Here is a 21082-nt window from a genome sequence, read left to right on the forward strand (position 1 = left end):
TACTTGCCTTGTGTTTGAAGTCAGTTTACTGACCCAATGTAAACCCGGCCTAAAGGGTTTTAACGATGTTTTGTCCTCGCGCCGGCGATTTTTTACGCTCGCACATGAAAGTTTGCCCAAATTAACGACATACCCCTTTCGCAAAGGTCGCGGATCCGCAGCTCCCGCCGTTTTGAACGTGACCCCCATTAGGCCGCTCCGAATGCCGTCTCTATTGCCCCCTGCTGTTAATAAGCGGCCGTCCGTTTTGGCCGTCGCTAAACTGTAACAACTTACCCCGCCGCGGGATGATTGATCGCCCCGTTGCTGCCCTTCTCTAGCTCTGCATCGCGGGCTCTCAAACTTTTTTAGTCGAGCACCGCTTGATGGAATATTTCGTCGATCCGGCGATCGAAAATTTATTAATTTATTTGATAATTTATATTTTCGAGAGAAATCACTTCAAGGACGCTACACGCTTTGCAATTTTAGCATTTAAAACGACATTACTAAATACTTATTCTTCACATCAATTTATTAAGTATAATAATACTGATCATAAATATATATACACATATATATATATATATATATATATATATATATATATATATATATATATATATATATATATATATATATATATATATATATATATATATATATATATATATATATATATATATATATATATATATATATATATATATATATATAAATATATATATACACACACATACCGTCTCAGTCCGCCTCCGTGGTATAATGGTTAGCGTATTTATCTACCGTGCTGAAGCTCCCGGGTTCGATTCCCAGGTGGGGGGGGGGTTGAAAATAAATAAAAGTGATTTTACACTCTTATATTTATTTAATATTACCCTGGAATGGTCCCTGAAGCGCAAAAGTAATCCTTGCCTTCGTGTAAGTATCGATCAAGATATATAAACACACACACACATATATTTAAGGTTTGGTTACCTTTGATTTCGCAGGGTCAAGTTAGGTTAGGTTAGAAATTTCCCTCCAATCCTTGTTTTCAATAATCCCAAACTTCAAACAATTCCACTGAAATAATTCTAGATTTCCAGAGGTAAGTACTATTACATCCTACGTGAAAATTAATAAAAGTTTCATCACTAATCGAAGCAGAAATTGGCATGTCAAACTAAACATCAAAACTTTTTTCTAAGTCAATGTGTTATTTTTCAGCGGCATGCCTATATATGTAGCACATTTTTTTCATTGTTGATATATTGTTTTTTTAATTTTGCCGCAAACTGATGAAAAATTGTAATATTGTATAAATATCGATGTTATTCTCATCCCAGTTCTGATTTCATATCATGTAGATATTATCTCATATTTTTGTTTTACGAATTTTGACTTTTAAATATATGTTTTTTAATGATTTTACTATCACAAATTTTCACTGTAATCATCCGTCTAACCTCTGAACTTGGTAGTCAATAAGTGGTAATAAACAATATTTTACGCCAATTATTTTACCATTTCACCGGCTGTCAAATTGCTGGACGTGTTTTTAGATTCTGATATCTCTCTTAAGACTCAAATCAGCAAAACAACAAGTAGGTACATGTTTTTATCAGCTAAGGCAAATTAAGAGCGTTCGCTAGAATCTGCTAGTTGAAGGTGCCCGTCAATTGATAAATGCGTTTGCAGTATCTAGAGTCCATTATTGTAATGGTAAATACATGGGTCTTTCAAGTAATAAAATGACTCGACTGCAATCAGTATTGAACGCTGCAGTGACACTGATTTTTTGGAATTTCTAAATTCCGTTACGTTACTTTGTTGGTCACTCACATGAGCTGATGAAAGCTATCCCGAAAACCACTTATGAAATGTCTTTGTTGATTTTTACTAATTTGTTGGTTTTCTCAATTTGCAGGTCTAAAAGCAGATCCGTGGACCACGGCTTCGCGGCCCCCTTCGATCTTGACTCTCTTCGCTCTAAAGTCGAGGGTAGATTCGACTCTGTTCAGAAAGGTGAGTTCATAATAAAATAGATATTATTGCTATACACAACCATTTCTAGTACACAACCATGATACACGATTTACCCACAATGAAGGTTTGATAGTCCTAAGACTTAAAAATAAATATGGGAGTAGAATACTTCAATATATAATATCTTTATAAAATTAATTAACTTTATTTTCACCACTTTTTTTACTAATACAATTCAGGCTACCGGTTTCAACAATACATTGTCATCATCAGGGTTTATTTTGAATCAAGAATATTAAAAATATTAAAATACTCTCACCGAAAACTTCCACACACTCCATAAAAATCCTAATATTATATAAAATGTGCCACAAAGTATCTGCGGAAAACATTCAAGAAACTTCAATATATAGTTCCAAATATTTTAAAATCATTTGTAGCCGATGGAGGTAAGAGGAAAAATAAAATATGGAACAAAGGCAAAATAAAGGAATGGGTAAATGATCAAGAGTTAATTTTATGAAAATTGTAAAATAGTTTTTATTTTTCTCTCTTTTTTGTTTGTTTATTAAGTTAAAATAGATAATAAAAGAAGAATAATATAAGAAACAATAAAATAACGTATGTAAAAAGAACTCCACTGACAAGACACACAAGGTGGCTTGGTGGATCTCTGAAAAAAATTTTTAAATATGTATACAGCTTATGTAAAAAAAAAAATCAATCTTTGAATTAATTTTATTTTTATTTTTTTGTTTTTAAATAAAAATAAGACTTGATTCTTGCAGAAACATCCTTTCACTGGGCGACTGCAAAATATATATTCATTTAAAGTTTTATTGAATTAAGTGACAAGCGCTTACTAGCGCCATCTCTTGATTGCTACGTTTAAACACTTTTAAAATGAAGAAACGATAATTTTATATAGCTAGGTGAAATGTAGAGATAATGTTTTTTTATATCATGTATAGTGTTGTTTTAATGCTATTTATAACCTAGAGATAAAACTTAAATGTCGACATTGGAAATTGTTTGTTTTCGACAGCAATAAATAAAATTACAAGACAATTTAATATATCACTCACTCCTTTCAAGAACGTCATAAATCAAAATACTTGATTTTTCAGGAGAACGTTTTTAAAGTTAAAAAATATAATACAATGTATTAAAAATAAATATCAAGCCACTTACTGAACTTTTTACTGTGCAACAGATCTTTTTAGGTTAAACCTGAAGGTTTTTTCTACATTTGAAAAATATTTAGTATACTTAAAAAAAATATTAAACAATACCTTTTCTTCAAAATGCAAAAACAATACTTTCTGCCCTGAAGCGGGTAAATATTAAGTTAAAAATATGCCGCTTTTGCTGGGATATAGTACGTTTTCTGGGCATTCCGAAAACATGCACAACTGAAAATTGACGATTTTTGATTTATGATGTTCTTGAAAGGAGTGAGCGATATATCTGATGTTGGTTTGTTTACAATATATTTTCTTGTCTTTGCGGCACATCTAACCTCTAGATAAAATATAGCAGGATCATATGTATTGTTGGGTAATATATCCAAAATAAAACAAGGTTTTTGTTGGATTGAATTTAACATTTATTTATGTATATCTTAATACATGACGCGTTTCGTCTTCTTAGGACATTATCAAACACGTTTGAGTGTATTAATCTATTTCAATGTTAGTTTTTAAGTATTGTTTTTATCCACCTTTATATTGTAGTAGTTAGTGCTGTCGGCTACAATGCTGGAGATCCCGGGTTCGATTCCCAGGAGGGTCTAAATAAACACGTGTTTTATATAAATAAACTATAAGGACAATTACTCTCAAGTGATAGAGGACATCAGGGGTACCACCTGACATGACACGCACAGAACACAAAAAATAAACTAACTAACCATCTCGACGCTTCCCGCGGGGTAGGCAGAGAGAATAGAACGCCACACCAATCTGTCTTTGCAAACAATCTTCGCCATGGAATATTCATGCATCTCCTCATACATATATCTTCTTTTTACTGGCTCCATCCCAACTTATCGTCTTGGTAGATTGTTGAGGTCAGCTCTCCTCGTCCTCAGGTTGTAGGTCCTTCTATCATATACAACGTCACCTAGGTCATGCCTTCGAATCATGAATTTTTTGGTCTTCCTCTAGATGTCTTTCTAGGAAGATCCATGGCGATTGCTGGTTCATAATATGTTCAGGTTCTCTACGTCCTATGTGCCCATACCATCTTAATTGACTTTCCTCTACCTTACTATAGATGTCGTTTATACCCAGGCTTCTACGAATGCGTGAACTGTTTATTTGCCTCTAAGGGACACTCTAGCTGACCATAGCATTCGCATTTCAGCAGTTTCTAGTTCTAAGTTCCATGGCGAATACGTGGTTCACAATTTATTAAATGTCTCCTCATACATACGTTTTTAGATATAAATAAATTACTTGTGCATAACTTCCATTTTTATTATTTGAATAATTTACATTTAAAATTATTTATTTTTTATTAATGTAATTTGTTTTTTTTTAGATGAAGAAGAAGCAGTGAAACGAATTCCTGTACCACCTATAAAAACTACTACGTACATTGTGAGTACAGATTTTTTTTAAATATTTATTAGTATACCCTTTCTAAAACTGTAAACGAAAACATATGCACGGTTTTTCCAATCTTTCTTTACGACATTATCTCTGAAGTATTCAGAGTAAACCATTCTTCTACTACATGATACTAACGATAGGCACTACATCATATAAACCTAATGTTATCTTTATCGTTAACACATGAAGGAAAGGTGATCAGCCCTCCGCTTCAGGTACCAGTCCAGGGTGGTATTAAATAAATATTAGAGTGAAAAAATCATTTATATTTATTTGACCACCCTCTGGGAATCGAACCCGAAGCTCCAGTACGGTAGCCGAGCGTGTTGACCATTACACCACGGACGCGTCGGAGGAGAGTTACTGATTAATGTGATATATTCACATGCGTAGAGCGAGTAGGAACAATTTGACGTATGGCAAATGTTGCTGTGATTATGGGTATACTTTTTTGTACCCGAACGTACGGGATACGGCTTGTATTCGGGCGAAAATTTATTTATTTTATTTGTTTTGGTATTATACAGCTTAACATTAAATAATAAAATAAAGACCCTTATCCGCACCCAATGGTGCATAGGGCACTGTGTCATATAAACGCAGTGTTATCTTGATCGTTAACACATGAAGGAAAGGTGATCAGCCCTCCGCTTCAGGTACCAGTCCAGGGTAATATTGAATAAATATTACAGTGAAAAAATCACTTATATATTTTTTTTTACCCCTCCTGGGAATCGAACCTGGGACCTCCAGAACGGTAGCCGAGCGTGCTGACCATTACACTACGAAGGCGAACAGCATTAAAAAAAGTATATAATAAAAAATAGTTACATTAACAATAATAAACATTGCATTACATTAACAAAAATAGTTACATTAATAAAAATAAAGCCAATTAAACAATTCCACATTTAATTTATAATAACTATTAAAGCATTAAGAGATAAATATAAAATTATTAAGAGTGGGAGTGTGTGTGTGAGGAAGGGAGTAAAAGGGTAAGGGTATGGTATAAGAAATAGAATTTGCAGGAAGGAAAAGGAAAGGAGAGGAATTAATGAGAGTTGTTAATGGATTGAATTTCTACGTAAGAAGATTAAAATAAGAACATATATAAAATAAGAATAATATAGGAGACATATCGCTCACTCCTTTCAAGAACGTCATAAATAAAAAATCATCTATTTTCAGTTGTGCTTGTTTTCGGAATGCCCAGAAAATGTACTATATCCCAGCAAAAGAGGCATATTTTTAACTTAATATTTACCCGCTACAGGGTAGAAAGTGTTGTTTTTGCATTTTGAAGAAAAGGTGTTGTTTGATTATTTTCTTAAATATACTAAATATTTTTCAAATGGAGAAAAAACCTTCAGGTTTTACCTAAAAAGATCTGTTGCACAGTAAAAAGTTCAATAAGTGGCTTGATATTTATTTTTCATACATTGTATTATATTTTTAAACTTTAAAAACGTGCTACTAAAAAATCGAGTTTTTTGATTTAGGACGTTCTTGAAAGGAGTGAGCGATATGTCTCTTTTACACAGGATGTCCTTTAAGCCTTTGGACGCGTAAATCGACTAAAGTCGCCTTACGCTTTTACAAGCCATGAACCAAAGTAAACAAATAAAAGGAAATAAAAAGAATTTTATACAACACTTTATTCTTTATGGAAAATTTGCATTTTTCAAATAAACTTTAGTCAAAATTTGCAAATAAGAAACACGAAATTGACCGTCATTTCAAACATTTCCATGAGCATTTTAATTTAATCATATTTGTTAATATATCTTTATATGTATTTATTTAAAACAAAGATCTTAATAGTCATCTCTGATCCTAAGCAAACTTTAAATATTTTTTACATCACATATTATATGTTGGGCGGTTAATTTAAACAAAGCGTCAAGAGTACACTGGGATAAATTATTCATGTATGCAGTCCCAAATGCGTACATAAATTGTCTCTTAAAAACATATTTGTTATTGTTTTCGTATTGAACTGCTTTTTGGCATCAATGCTCTTTGAATTTTGACTTTGAGCTTGTTATTGAGGCAAAGAATTGTTGTTATTGAGACTAAACTGCGGGGGTTAATCGATTCTTCTTCTTCTTTCTGTGCCACTTGTAACGAAGATCGGCGATCATCATGGCTATCTTCAATTTAGATGCTGCAGCTTGGAACAGAGATTTGGTGCTTCTGCCGAACCATTGTTTTTCAGCCATGATGTCCTTCGGCGTCCTTGAGTTCATTGCTCCTCAATCTTTCCTTGTATTATTCAATTCAATTCAATTCAATTTATTCAATAATTAATTTATACATTACAAACTAACATTTAAGGCGTAACACATTAAAAAAACAAATTAAAAAGTAAGCAAGAAGACTCTTGTTAAATGTGTAGAAGAATCCCGTTTCGGAAAACTCCTTCGGACACATGGAACAGATCAATATCCAATGTGATATTGTTCAACATAGCGGTAGCTCTTCCTACAGGCATAACCATCGGCAGGTTGGTCCTGTGTATAGGAATGTGAAACAATCTATGCCGACGCTGTCTTAGGTAACTATCGGGAACATACAGACCAATGCTCCGGATAATTTCAGGATTATCTATCATACCGCGGAACAATGATTAGGTGGAGAAGACTATATTTTTCATTTCTCATGATTAATCCTGCCCAAATTATCCGATCGTGTCATTGTCGTAGAATAACTCGGGATAAAAATACGAATGAGCGTTTTGTTTAACCCTTTCCGGTCCTTAATTTTTTCAAAAATAATTCCATCAGGTCCACAATAGATTTACAGCATTACAGGGTAAAACACTACATCCAAGTTTTTTTTAAAAATAAAACTACACTTGTGTTAAAAAATTATTTTTATTTCGAATGGATACAATCTCTTATTATTACATATCGCTCACTCGTTTCAAGAACGTCATAAATCAAAAAACTTGATTTTTCAGGAGAATGTTTTTCAAGTTAAAAAATATAATACAATGTATCAAAAATAAATATCAAGGAAGTTATTGAAATTTTACTGTGTAACAGATCTTTTTAGGTAAAACCTGAAGGTTTTTTCTCCATTTGTAAAATATTTAGTATATTTAAAAAAATAATTAAACCATACCTTTCCTTCAAAATGCAAAAACAATACTTTTTGCCCTGTAGCGGGTAAATATTAAGTTAAAAATATGTCTCTTGTGCTGTGATATGGTACATTTTCTGGGCATTCCAAAAACATGCACAACTGAATGACAAATTGACAATTTTTGATTTATGGCGTTCTTGAAAGGAGTGAGCGATATGTTACACACTAAATATGAGTGAGAATTTTTATTTAATTTTTTTTATACATTTATTTAAATCATAATTCGTACATATTTAGAACTTTTTTTTTGCAGAGACCCACCAAGCCACCTTGTGTGTCTTGTCGGTTTTTTATTGTTTTTAACACTAAATTTTCACACTTAAGTGATGAAGAAAAAAAATGTCGAATGATATTCGACATAGGACAGGAAAGGGTTAAAGTGATGATTCATCCCGTGGATTGGCTGTTAAAACACGCTCTGCCAATATTACTCTTCGAGCCAGCTGTTTAGACATAAGCCGGGGAGGGACAATGGGTCTTTGAATTCCAAGAAGCCTGTGCGGGGTCTCTGCGCACATTTGAGGATTATTTAAATTTCGCACTGTCAACAAACCGAGCTCGGGCCATCTGTCGACGGTTTTGAATATTAATTGTTAATATTAAATACTTGGGAGGGGGGGTTTGAATGCCTCGGGCGGGAGGGCACATTTGTGCAAACATGGCGTGACGCGTGTGGAATTATCGCCAATTAAATCGCCTGCGCATTGAATGTGCACTCGAATAAGACTTCTTCTTTTTCTTCTTCTTTTCTTCTTCTCAGGGGGCCTGATCCCACTTATGCTACTGTTTGCTGCTACTGCTACTGTGGAGAATGACAGGACATAGTCCTAAAAAAAGAAGAAGAAGAATGTGGGAAGAGCGAATGTAGGAAGAGTTCGGATCGAGTGGTGTCCTCACCACTCGATCCGAACTCGCCCTACATTCGCTCTTCCCACATTCTTCTTCTTCTTTTTTTAGGACTATGTCCTGTCATTCTCCGGTCCGCTCCTGGGAGGTGGAAGACCAGCTATCCCTCCATCGTTTAGGTGGTCTTCCTGGGGGTCTGACCCCGCTTATGCTACTGTCCACTGCTATCCTCACCGCTGGATCCGAACTTGCTCTTCCCGCATGATTTCTCCAGAAACGTCTTCTTTCTCTTCCGCATTGCACAACGTCTTCAACAATTTCGAATGAGACGATGAATTATATACTTTTATTGAGAACTGGCTGTATCCACTTGGATGGCTTGACTCTGGGTAATGTCTGTATAAGGAGGATTCTTCAGTTCTTTGGACATGTTGCGCGTGGTAATACGGATAGCCTGGGACAGCACGGTTGTTGCGGTATGCATGGAGAGGTGAAATCAAGAATTAATAAGTTTCTTTGCATATTGAACAAACTTTAAAATTCAAATAAAATTATATGGATCCAGATGCACTTGACGCAGCAGTCTGTGTAAATAGCGCATATTTCAACACCTACATAATGTTTGTTGATTCAATAATATTCTTAATGTCAATATGACTAACTAACTAACCGTTCACGTAGGCAGGGACAATGGAGCGCCGCACCAATCAATCTTTGCAAACAATTTTCGCCTCTTTCACATTCATGTGTCTCCTCGCACATACCCGCCGATTATTCCGACTCCTGACCTGACCACGCCCAAGTATTTAAAATACTCGATCATGCCAAATTTTCGTCGGTCTTTTTCTGCTTTTATCACCAACCACGTTAGTCTTATAAAACTGTCTTACTGTTTTTAGAGAAAATATTTGTGTTTTTTAATTTTTTTTTTATTTGGGTTAACAACAGCAACATGTGTAAAACAAAACAATTAAAAGATATACATTAAACAAGCCAATTATAGCTAACCACAGAAACGTAAAGATTAGTACAAAATATTTGTGTGTGTGTGTGTGTGTGTGTGTGTGTGTGTGTGTGTGTGTGTGTGTGTGTGTGTGTGTGTGTGTGTGTGTGTGTGTGTGTGTGTGTGTGTGTGTGTGTGTGTGTGTGTGTGTGTGTGTGTGTGTGTGTGTGTGTGTGTGTGTGTGTGTGTGTGTGTGTGTGTGTGTGTGTGTGTGTGTGTGTGTGTGTGTGTGTGTGTGTGTGTGTGTGTGTGTGTGTGTGTGTGTGTGTGTGTGTGTGTGTGTGTGTGTGTGTGTGTGTGTGTGTGTGTGTGTGTGTGTGTGTGTGTGTGTGTGTGTGTGTGTGTGTGTGTGTGTGTGTGTGTGTGTGTGTGTGTGTGTGTGTGTGTGTGTGTGTGTGTGTGTGTGTGTGTGTGTGTGTGTGTGTGTGTGTGTGTGTGTGTGTGTGTGTGTGTGTGTGTGTGTGTGTGTGTGTGTGTGTGTGTGTGTGTGTGTGTGTGTGTGTGTGTGTGTGTGTGTGTGTGTGTGTGTGTGTGTGTGTGTGTGTGTGTGTGTGTGTGTGTGTGTGTGTGTGTGTGTGTGTGTGTGTGTGTGTGTGTGTGTGTGTGTGTGTGTGTGTGTGTGTGTGTGTGTGTGTGTGTGTGTGTGTGTGTGTGTGTGTGTGTGTGTGTGTGTGTGTGTGTGTGTGTGTGTGTGTGTGTGTGTGTGTGTGTGTGTGTGTGTGTGTGTGTGTGTGTGTGTGTGTGTGTGTGTGTGTGTGTGTGTGTGTGTGTGTGTGTGTGTGTGTGTGTTTGTTTGTGTGTGTGTGACATACATACAATACTGAGAAGCAAAGTTTTTAAAGATCCTGAGAGGACAATATGCTCCGCATAAGAGTTAGAAGAATTTTATATAAAGTTCTCAAAAAACATGTTGCATTTTTTTAAAAACGATTTCATTAAGCTTTTTTGGTAAAATGTGAGTTTTTCTTATCATTATACATTTTACGATAGTGCCGTATTAAGATACATCGAAAAAAGTCCCATGGTCTGAGGCTAAGATTAGCATAACGGATGTACTAAATAATGCACATTATTTTCTTACTGATAAGCAACGGCGTTATCGTGATCTTGGCAGGGGATTACCGACCTGCGGATAGTGGATAAGCATAACACGGCGCTGATATGCAGTCATTAAGTGTTCACTTATCACCAAATTGTGGGACTTAAATTCAAACCAGGCTAGAATCGAAAACGGGCAAAATTTCCATAGTGTACATACTTATACTTACTTATAACCCTTATCCACACCCAATGGTGCATAGGGCACTGCATCGAATTGACGCAGTGTTATCTTGATCATTACTTACATGAAGGCGAGGTGATCACTCTTGCGCATCAGGAACCAGTCCAGGGTAATATTAAATAAATATTACAATGTAAAATCACTAATGTTTATTTTCACCCCCCCCCTGGGAATCGAACCCGGGACCTCCAGCACGGTAGCTAAACACGCTGACCATTACACCACGGAGGCGGACGATCTTATAAGTAACTTTAAAAATGCTATTATTTTTATTAACAACAACAAAATAACATGTTTTTTCAATATTAACACGTTGTTTGCTGGAAACGCTTAAACTTTGTTTTAAAATCTTTATCTTAACTTTGTTTTAAAATCACCATAAATATTTTATTATAACTTAATTATAATAAAATATTTATAGTGATTTTAAAACAAAATAAAAAAAATAAAACCCTTATCCGCACCCCAATGATGCATAGGGCACTGCGTCATATAAACGCAGTGTTATCTTGATCGTTTACACATGAAGGAAAGGTGATCAGCCCTCCGCTTCAGATACCAGTCCAGGGTAATAATATTGAATAAATATTACAGTGAAAAAATCACTTATATTTATTTTACCCCCCTTGGGAATCGAACCCAGGACCTCCAGAACGGTAGCCGAGCGTGCTGACCATTACACTACGGAGGCGGACAACAAAGCAACATTTTAATTATAAAATGGAAAAATCACAAAGTTAGTGCTTCAAATATAAATTATATGCTTAAAAGTGTCTTTAACGTACTGTTTGTATAGAACAAGAAACGCCTATGAGTGTTCTATTGCTTACCTTAGTTTTTCCTTCTACCTCCTTCCCTAAACTCCCTTTTTCCTTTTATCATCTTTTGTAATTTATGTTTTTTTAAATGTTAATTTCTTATTTATGTTTTTTTAAATGTTCAAGTACTATCTACCCTCATATATCGATTGCATACAGCTTTATATGGTATCAAACGTTTTGATCAATATCACTGGTCTGTTTTTGGTTGGCTGGAAGATATTGCTTTCTAGCAATAAGCCCGCCAATGTACTTGTTTATTTTCTGTACATGAAGTTTAAAATAAATAAATAAATACTTTTGTTACAGCGTGAGACGCCAAAGAGCATTTTACAGATTGGAGTTGGGTTTGCATTTACTTGTGATTAGTATACTAATTAGGGTCGAAGTTCATGTAATATTTTTAGTTTTTAGAAGTGAAATATTTGCGTTCTTATTATTTACACAAATATTTAAATTTCATACTATTTCTGTGAGCCTAAGCGGCTCATTATTAGAAATAGGTATCAAATTGTGGTAGAGTGGGTTCGAACCGAGAAACTATGTTTTAAGAGTCCGCGACACTAACCACGGGACCACAACCCGACACTACCTGAAATAACCACCTGCAAACAATGTGTTAATTGATTAAATTAGATGTTCCTCCTGAGTGATTATACCCTATTATTACTTTAGGCATTTGGAAGTCCACATTATATGCTTCAAATAAATATCACTCTTCTAATTACCCTTATCCGCACTAAATGGTGCATAGGGGACTGCATCGCATCGACGCAACGTTATATTGATATAATCGTTAATAATATCGTCAGCAGTAGATATCCCAAGAGCAACAGGTGGCGACACAGACAGATCCCCAGGATCTATAGAAAGACGAAGAAGAAGAACTTTTCACTGTAATTCTAGCCCTGGGTTTTGCAAAAAAAAATGCACCGTAGCCTGGTTTGCAACTAAGCCCCGCCGTTATCTGTAACGAGTAGTGCTTTTGACATTATCATCTTGAAACAAGTGTTTTGTAGTAGAAGAGGAAGAACTTTTCACTGTAAGTCTAGCCCTGGGTTTTGCAAAAAAAAAATCCATCTTAGCCTGATTTGCAACTAAGCCCAGCCGTTATCTGTAACGAGTAGTGCTTTTGACATTATCATCTTGAAACAAGTGTTTAGCAGTAGAAGAAGAAGAACTTTTCACTGTAATTCTAGCCCTGGGTTTTGCAAAAAAAAATCCATCTTAGCCTGATTTGCAACTAAGCCCAGCCGTTATCTGTAATGAGTAGTGCTTTTGACATTATCACCTTGAAACATGTGTTGTAGCATCGCCGGCGCGCTCACAACATTGCCGGCTCTCTCTCTAATAATATCAGCAAATAAAGCTGATCAAATAGCCGCCTCCTGTGCCGGGAGCAATTTCAATGCGTGTATTCATCTCTCAGTTGCCGTGACGCCTTCGCAAAGTGGAAAACGTTTTAATTCGCATTGTTTTGCATAATTATTCATTTATTCAGTGAAATTGATAAATAATGTTCCCCCCGCGTCGCCCTTTTCCCTGCCCGATCGTGTTGCGACGTCTTCGGTAGTGTGAATTACTCGTGTTTAATATGACTTCTATTTTCTCCGTCTTAGTCCTCATTACTTAGGGTTTTTACCCTTTTCGAAGATAGTTTGTTAGTCAATATTTCTCTTATGACCCTTTGCACTCGAATGGTGACAATATGTCGATATGGTAAATTCCCCAGTAAATCGGTTAGCGACTACATGTCGCCACTATGTTGTTTAAATATTTTTTTTTTAATTTCAAAGAGAAATATTTGTGTCTTTATTATTTACAAAAATACTTCAATTTCATACTATTTCTGTGAGCCTAAGCGGCTCATTATTAGAAATAGGTATCAAATTGTGGTAGAGTGGGTTTGAACCGAGAAACTCTGACTCAGGAGTCCGAAACACTAACCACGGGATCACAACCCGACACTAACAACAGGCCAGGATATGTACTAATACAGGTACAATTCTGTCCCGCCAGTTGCTCAATGTCCTTGCTAGCGTTTGGGTGTGTTCCTGTTGTAAAAAAGTTAAAAAAGTATGTTGTAAAAAGTCTCGAGTGCAAAGGGTTAATTTTCAGATCCCTTGCTATTTACATTATCTTGCTAGTATCCTTAGTGTGATATATTATACAATCACATCATTTCATGGTACATCTTCTGCGTCTTATTCCTCATTGCTGAGGGTTGTGACCTTTGTGGAAGCAATGACTCTCCTCCAGTTATCCCTTGACTGCGCTGCGCGTAGTGCTCCAACCACCGAGGTGCCTGCTGCTGTCTTAACTTGATCGGTTCATCATGTAGGGATCTTCCCCTGCCTCTCTTACCCTCCAGGCTACCGATCACAACCAGTCGTTCCAGGCTATCTTCATTGCCACGCGCAACGTGTCCAAAAAACTGAAGATAACGTCATATATACAGTATGGATATGACATTACGTTTAAATATAGAGAATGCAAAATTATGGGAAAAAATTGCCGGTAAATTGATAAAAATACAATATTACTTACTCTACTTTTCGTGTGACCAGAGAGAATAGAACGCCACACCAATCCGTCCTTGCAAACAATCTTCCCCTCTTCAACATTCATATTATATACAACGTCACCTAGGCCATGCCTTCGAATCATGTTTTCTCTCTGCAGCATCTATGAATTCTTTATCTTTAGTCTTCCTCTAGATATCTTTCGAGGAAGATCCATGACGGTCGCCTGGTTCACAATATGTTCAGGTTCTCTGCGTCCTATGTGCCCATACCATCTCAATTGCCTTTCCTCTACCTTACTATTGATGTCTGTACTATTGTGTCAGAATAAGAAATTTTTTTTCTTGCCCTGATTTAAAAAAAAATCAATACGGCCTCATTCTCAAATAGGTTGGTGACATCTGATCCAAAGTCAAAAAGGTTCAGTTCTATCAAGATAAAATAAAAAAAGTTATTATTATAATGTCGTTAGAGAAAGATCCAAGGCGATCACCTGGTTTTTTTAATATGTTCAGGTTCTCTACGTCCTATGTGCCCATACTATCTCATCTGCCTTTCCTCTACCTTACTATTGATGTCAGTTACACCATGGCTTCTACGAATGCCTGAACTCTTTGTTTTGTCTCTAAGGGACACTCCAGCTGACCGTCTTTAAAGTTAATTATATTTATATTCATAAATAAAATTATTTACGGTATATTTATGTCATGTCGCTCACTCCTTTCAAGAACGTCATAAATCAAAAAAAAATATTTTTCATTTATCAAAGAAGGTTTTTTCTCCATTTGTAAAATATTTAGTATATTTAAGAAAATAATTAAACAATACCTTTTCTTCAAAATGCTTTTTTTCAAAATGCAAATACAACACTTTCTGCCCTGTAGCGGGTAAATATTAAGTTAAAAATTTGCCGCTTTTGCTGGTATATATAACGTGACCATTTATATTTATCCTCAAAACGGGACATCTACCAATTTTTACGTAATAGTATGTATATTCAAGAAAACACGTATTTTTTCATAGTTTTTATGTATTAATAAAAGGAAAAGGAATGTTGATAAAGAAAATAAGAGGAATAAATAATATAAATATGAGAAAATTATGTTGTTCAGGCTATCTGAAAACGGGACGGTCTCGTTCAAAACGGGTCGTATGGTCACTTTACACATGACTCACCAGCCACCTGCTGTAGCCATATGCACCGAAATCAAGCTAGAATTTGCTCAGAAAAGTTATATGAAACGGCTATACTACATTCTATCGTCGATTTTTTGCACTTTTGAAAAAAAATTGTTACCGTGTGTTGCTTTTTTTTTTTTTTTTGAAAACGGGACATTTCGACGTCCCGAAACTATATTTGGGGACAACGGGACAGGCTATCTAAAAACGGGACGGTCCCGTTCAAAACGGGACGTATGGTCACTTTAGGTATATAGTACATTTTCTGGGCATTCCGAAAACATGCACAGCTGAAAATTGATGATTTTTGATTTACGACGTTCTTGAAAGGACTTAGCGATGTGAGCAGTTCATCTTATCGACTATGTTGTGATAATTGTTATTCAAGTATTGGTGCTCTTATGTGAGTTATATCTTTCTATGTGAGTTGATGCGAGACATGTCACTTTCTCTAGACAGTACGCACAGTGAACATTACTTGAAGAAATGGTATTGAAGTGACTGAACAATGTTTGAAATGTGGCAGCAATGGTTGGGGTCAAAGGTTGGTTCATTGTCTTGATTTATTTGCAGTTTATCCAATGTGACAGACAATATCAGACAGGAATAAATAATGAATAACATCCTACCTCCTGACTTAAAAAAAATATTAATTGATTGTGCAGTCGCTTTGTGGTGATATCTATAAGAAATTTAATTTAAGTTTTATTTGACAAATACCATTTTTATTCAAATCTATTGTGACACATGTACCGCATCATTTTCAAACACGGTATTTGAAAATGGTGCGGAATGCATCGAAACACATGTACCAATGGATTTTAAGAAAAAGCTGTATTTACCAAGTAAAAATTATCTTTTTTTAATTAATGTTTTACTTAGTAAATACCACTATTTCTTAAAATCTACTGTGACACGTGTTTCGATGCATTAGGCATCATTTTCAAATGATCCCCCCCTGGGAATCGAACCCGGGACCTCCAGAACGGTAGCCAAGCGTGCTGACCATTACACTACGGAGGCGAACAAATCGACAGGTGTATTACCGTTTATTAAATTATCGTTGTTCAACGGATAGTACAGCACTGCCACTTGCTCCAATTTTATTCCAATAAATAAATATTTCAAATAATTCAGCCGGACACCTGATATGATATGCAACACTCATTATTTACATCCTATTCTGTGTGGATGATACATGACAGCGACATGTTTATTTTGTGCGAGAGGTGAATAGTTTTATCGGTGTGAAAATCAAATTCTATATTTGGGTATTTCTGATGTAAACGAAACATAATATTTGATAAGATTGAAATCTTTCTTAGCAAGGCAAGCATTTTTTCAAAGTAAACATCAGACACAATGGATAAAATGTTTTCCCCGTTTTATCATTTTCGTTATCCGAAATTATAATTGCAATGATGGTTACATATTGATTTCATTTATCAAATAATATGCTCGATGATAATCTGTAAAAATGTACCTATATTAAATGTAAAATGTAAAATGTACCTATAATTATCAAAAAATATTAATGCATTAGGGTAAATGGCTCTTTTTCATCCTGGTTTGACATCTCTAATGGTGTAAAACAGGGATGTGTAATGTCGCCTTGGCTGTTTAATCTATACATGGATAACTGCATGAAAGAGCTGAAAGGTTTAAATATTGGAGCAAGAATGAATAATTTGACCGTTTGTTGCCTTTTATATGCTGACGACGCTGTTCTTCTTGCCGATAGCAAAGAAGACCTGCAAACGTTGGTGACAAAAGTGTATAATGTGTGCAAGGAAAGTGATTTATTGATGAATGTTAGCAAATCCAAAATCATAGTTTTTCAAAGAGATGAATGTAGATCTGAGTGTGAAATATTGGTAAATGGGGAGATTTTGGAACAGGTAGATGATTTCATATATTTGGGTAGTATGTTTTCTAGGGATGGAAAGATTGATAAAGACATAGAAAGGAGAGTGAATGCTGGGAACAGAGTGAATGGTGCACTAAAATCAGTTTTAGCAAATAAAAATCTATCAGCGGAAGCTAAACTGGCAGTACACAATGGAGTTCTGGTTCCAACCCTTATGTATGGAAGCGAAGCATGGAGTTGGCAAAAGAAGGATGAAAGCAGACTGAATGCAGTCGAAATGCGATCGCTCAGACGAATGTGTGGCGAAACGATGTTTGATAGATGTTCGAATGATGAAATAAGGAAAGAATGTAAGGCTGAGATAAGCATTATCGATAAAATTAAGAAAGGTGTGTTGAGATGGTTTGGACATGTGGAGCGTATGAGTGAAGAAAGAACGGTTAAACAAATTTATGAGGCGAATGTAGTTGGAAAAAGAAGCAGAGGACGACCGAGGAAAACTCGGCACAATCAGGTATGTCAAATACTTGAAAGCGGCCGGGTCAGGAGTCGTAATAATCGACGGGTATGTATGAGGAGATGCATGAATGTAGAAGAGGCAAAGAATGTTTGCAAAGACAGAGGGTGTGGCGTTCGATTCTCTCTGCCTACCCCTGCGGGGAAGCGGCGTGATGGTTAGTTAGTTAGTTAGTTTTTACTATCAATAAATATTATATTAAATAAATGAATAATAAGTTTATAAATAATAAATTAATATTTTTAATATAAGGGTCAAAAATAATTTAAATCATGTTTTCAAGAGGATCCTATTATGGAAAATAATTTGGTAAGGATCGCCTTCAAATAGGTCTCTGCTAAATCAGAGGCGTGCATTCCATATAGGCAGACAAGCAGTGCCTATCCTAACTTATCTGCGTGATATAAAATCGCAACCAGTACCCACCCTACCTTACTAAGTAGTATCTAGTTTACCTTACTACCTACCTCTACTGCCTACCCTGGGAAGTAGTACCAGCTTACCTTACTACCTACCTCTACTGCCTACCCTGGGAAGTAGTACCAGCTTACCTTACTACCTACCTCTACTGCCTACCCTGGGAAGTAGTACCAGCTTACCTTATTACCTACCTCTACTGCCTACCCTAGTAAGTAGTACCAGCTTACCTTATTACCTACCTCTATTGCCTACCCTAGTAAGTAGTACCAGCTTACCTTACTACCTACCTCTACTGCCTACCCTGGGAAGTAGTACCAGCTTACCTTATTACCTACCTCTACTGCCTACCCTAGTAAGTAGTACCAGCTTACCTTACTACCTACCTCTACTGCCTACCGTAATTAATTCTCTGTCCACGCCACTATGCATGATGAAATGTATGTAAAGACATTGAATGAATGCTTTGTTTATTCCAGGTGCGCGACAGGGACACGCTGACATCTGTTGCTGCCAGGTTCGACACGACCCCCTCGGAACTCACCAAGATCAACCGGCTCGCCACCAACTTCATCTTCCCCGGGCAGAATCTCCTAGTTCCTGATAAAGGCCCAGGTCAGGCACTCGCTCCCATTCATATTTAACCCTTTAACTATTTAATTGTATCTAAATGATTCTGGTTAAATCATTTTCTTCTTCTTCTTCTTCTTCTTCTTCTTCTTCTTCTTCTTCTTATTATTATAGGCCTTGTGGCCTGTTTTTAAGAGGGATTAGCCTCCTGCGATGTCGATTCCCAGCTATCGACCCATCTCTTTGGTGGTCTGCCCGGGAGTCGTCTACCATGGGGTTGGCCGTACAGTGCGATGTGGGGGAGTCTGGATGGTTCCATTCTCCTCACACATAGTCGCACAGGAGAAAGTGACCAACTACTAAAACGTAGGGGGGCCATTTAGGTCACTTTTGCTTGGCAAGAAAATAAACACCAATGCAGTTAGTCATTTTTAACAAGTCAATATATTATACATCCAAGTTTAAAATCCTTTGGGATTTTTTCAGGGCAATATTAAGCTAGTAAGATATCAAATGGTCAATGATCACGTTTTTGTGAAACAATCACTTTCACAATCACAACAAACAAACAGACACTTGGTCACTTTCTCCTGTATAACTACGATATAATAATAATAATAATAAAACCCTTATCCGCACCCCAATGGTGCATAGGGCACTGCTTCATATAAATGCAGTTTTATCTTGATCGTTTTGCACATGAAGGAAAGGTGATCAGCCCTCCGCTTCAGGTACCAGTCCAGGGTAATATTGAAATAAATAAATATTACAGTGAAAAAATCACTTATATTTATTTGCCCCCCCCCCCCCTTGGGAATCGAACCCGGGACCTCCAGAACGGTAGCCGAGCGTGCTGACCATTACACTACGGAGGCGAACCAGTATAACGATCACGAACGATATAAATGATCCTATATTTTCTGGTAGCGTTTTCCTCCATAATATTATCTCTTCTTGCCAACATTTTAGGGTGCATTGTGCCGTCCATTATAAGGGTTGATTATTAACTCTTTGTACTCATTTCAATGTTTATTGTTTTAGATGGCAAAGAAGGTGAAACCCCTTCAGAAGGTGGAGAAGGGTCTGATACCTCTTCGCAAAATGCAACCTCACAAGAAAAAGGTAATTTTTAACTTACTGACTAACCGATCATCACGCCGCTTCCTCGCAGGGGTAGGCAGAAAGAGTAGAATGCCACACCGATATGTCTGTGCACGCAATCTTCGCCTCTTCCGCGTTCATGCATCTTCTCATACATAATAAAATATAATTAAACCCTTACCGCACCCCAATGGTGCATAGGGCACTGCTTCATATAAACGCAGTGTTATCTCGATCGTTTTTTACACATGAAGGAAAGGTGATCAGCCCTCCACTTCAGGTACCAGTCCAGTGTAATATTGAATAAATATTAGAGTGAAAAAATCACTTATATTTATTGAACCCCCCTGGGAATCGAACCCGGGACCTCCAGAACGGTGGCCGAGCATGCTGACCATTACACTACGGAGGCGGACAGTCTCATACATACATGCCGATTATTCCTGACCTGACCACTCAATTATTTGAAATACTTGATCATGCCAAGTTTTTCTCGGTCTTCATCTACTTTTATTACCAACCACACTCGCCTCATAAATTTGTCTAACTATCCTTTCTTCGCTCATTCGATTCACATGCCCAAACCATCTCAACACACCTTTCTTAATTTTATCGATAATGCTTATCTCAGTCTCGCATTCTTTCCTTACATCACCATTCGAAAACATCTATCATACAACGTTTTGCCACACATTCCTCTGAGAGAACGCATTTCGACTGCATCCAGTAAGTTATTTTATTGTTGCTGTTATTTACATAAGGGTCTTATATTATTTATTTAAAAAAAAAAACATTAGTGCAAATATTCATAGGAGTTCCAAAAATTTCAGTAGTGTGGTTGTCAATGGTGGGTAGATTGGTGAACGTTACACGTGTTTAAATTGATCACTTAAACCGTTATGACTAGGCGTAAGCCCTAATAAATACCCAGTCTTGCAATTTTTTTCTTCCCTATGTTAACATGTTAAAATACTTAAAAATATGCTTGATATGTGCGGAATATTTATAATATTAAATCCCTCTCGGTAAAGATATTTGATGATGTCAGAGCCCACTGTCTTGGAAGTTCTGATGCACAAACAGGTTTCTTCTTTATGTGTAAGACGAACAAATAAAATCACAATGAAAACACGTCAAACTGTGTACTGTGGCTAATCCATTTGTGCTAGTTGGTTCAACCTTCGTGTAATTTCCTCTGCTCATTATTCATATCTCGCATATTATTTATCAGCCGTTTTAGTGCTGAGATTTTCC

At 36.4% G+C, this 21082-nt stretch overlaps 1 protein-coding gene across 22 annotated transcripts in view; it reads left to right on the forward strand.

The window, feature by feature from the left end:
- Positions 1-21082, forward strand: part of mtd (TLD domain-containing protein mustard) — a 315010-nt gene that overhangs the window by 228177 nt on the left and 65751 nt on the right. For 15 of the 22 annotated variants that reach the window (XM_088263104.1, XM_088263106.1, XM_088263103.1 and 12 more), the window contains 4 exons: positions 1889-1986; positions 4489-4547; positions 18637-18772; positions 19769-19849. In XM_088263104.1, coding sequence (XP_088119230.1) covers positions 1889-1986; positions 4489-4547; positions 18637-18772; positions 19769-19849 — 374 coding nt within the window. Of the gene's footprint in view, positions 1-1888; positions 1987-4488; positions 4548-13082; positions 13268-15552; positions 15901-18636; positions 18773-19768; positions 19850-21082 lie in introns of those variants that run through there. The other 7 variants (XM_088263108.1, XM_088263113.1, XM_088263110.1 and 4 more) reach the window with 5 other exon arrangements.

The sequence above is a fragment of the Brachycentrus maculatus genome, unplaced genomic scaffold (genome assembly GCF_059751285.1).
Source record: "Brachycentrus maculatus isolate JH-2025_06_01 unplaced genomic scaffold, ASM5975128v1 h1tg000196l, whole genome shotgun sequence".
Classification (NCBI taxonomy): domain Eukaryota; kingdom Metazoa; phylum Arthropoda; class Insecta; order Trichoptera; family Brachycentridae; genus Brachycentrus; species Brachycentrus maculatus.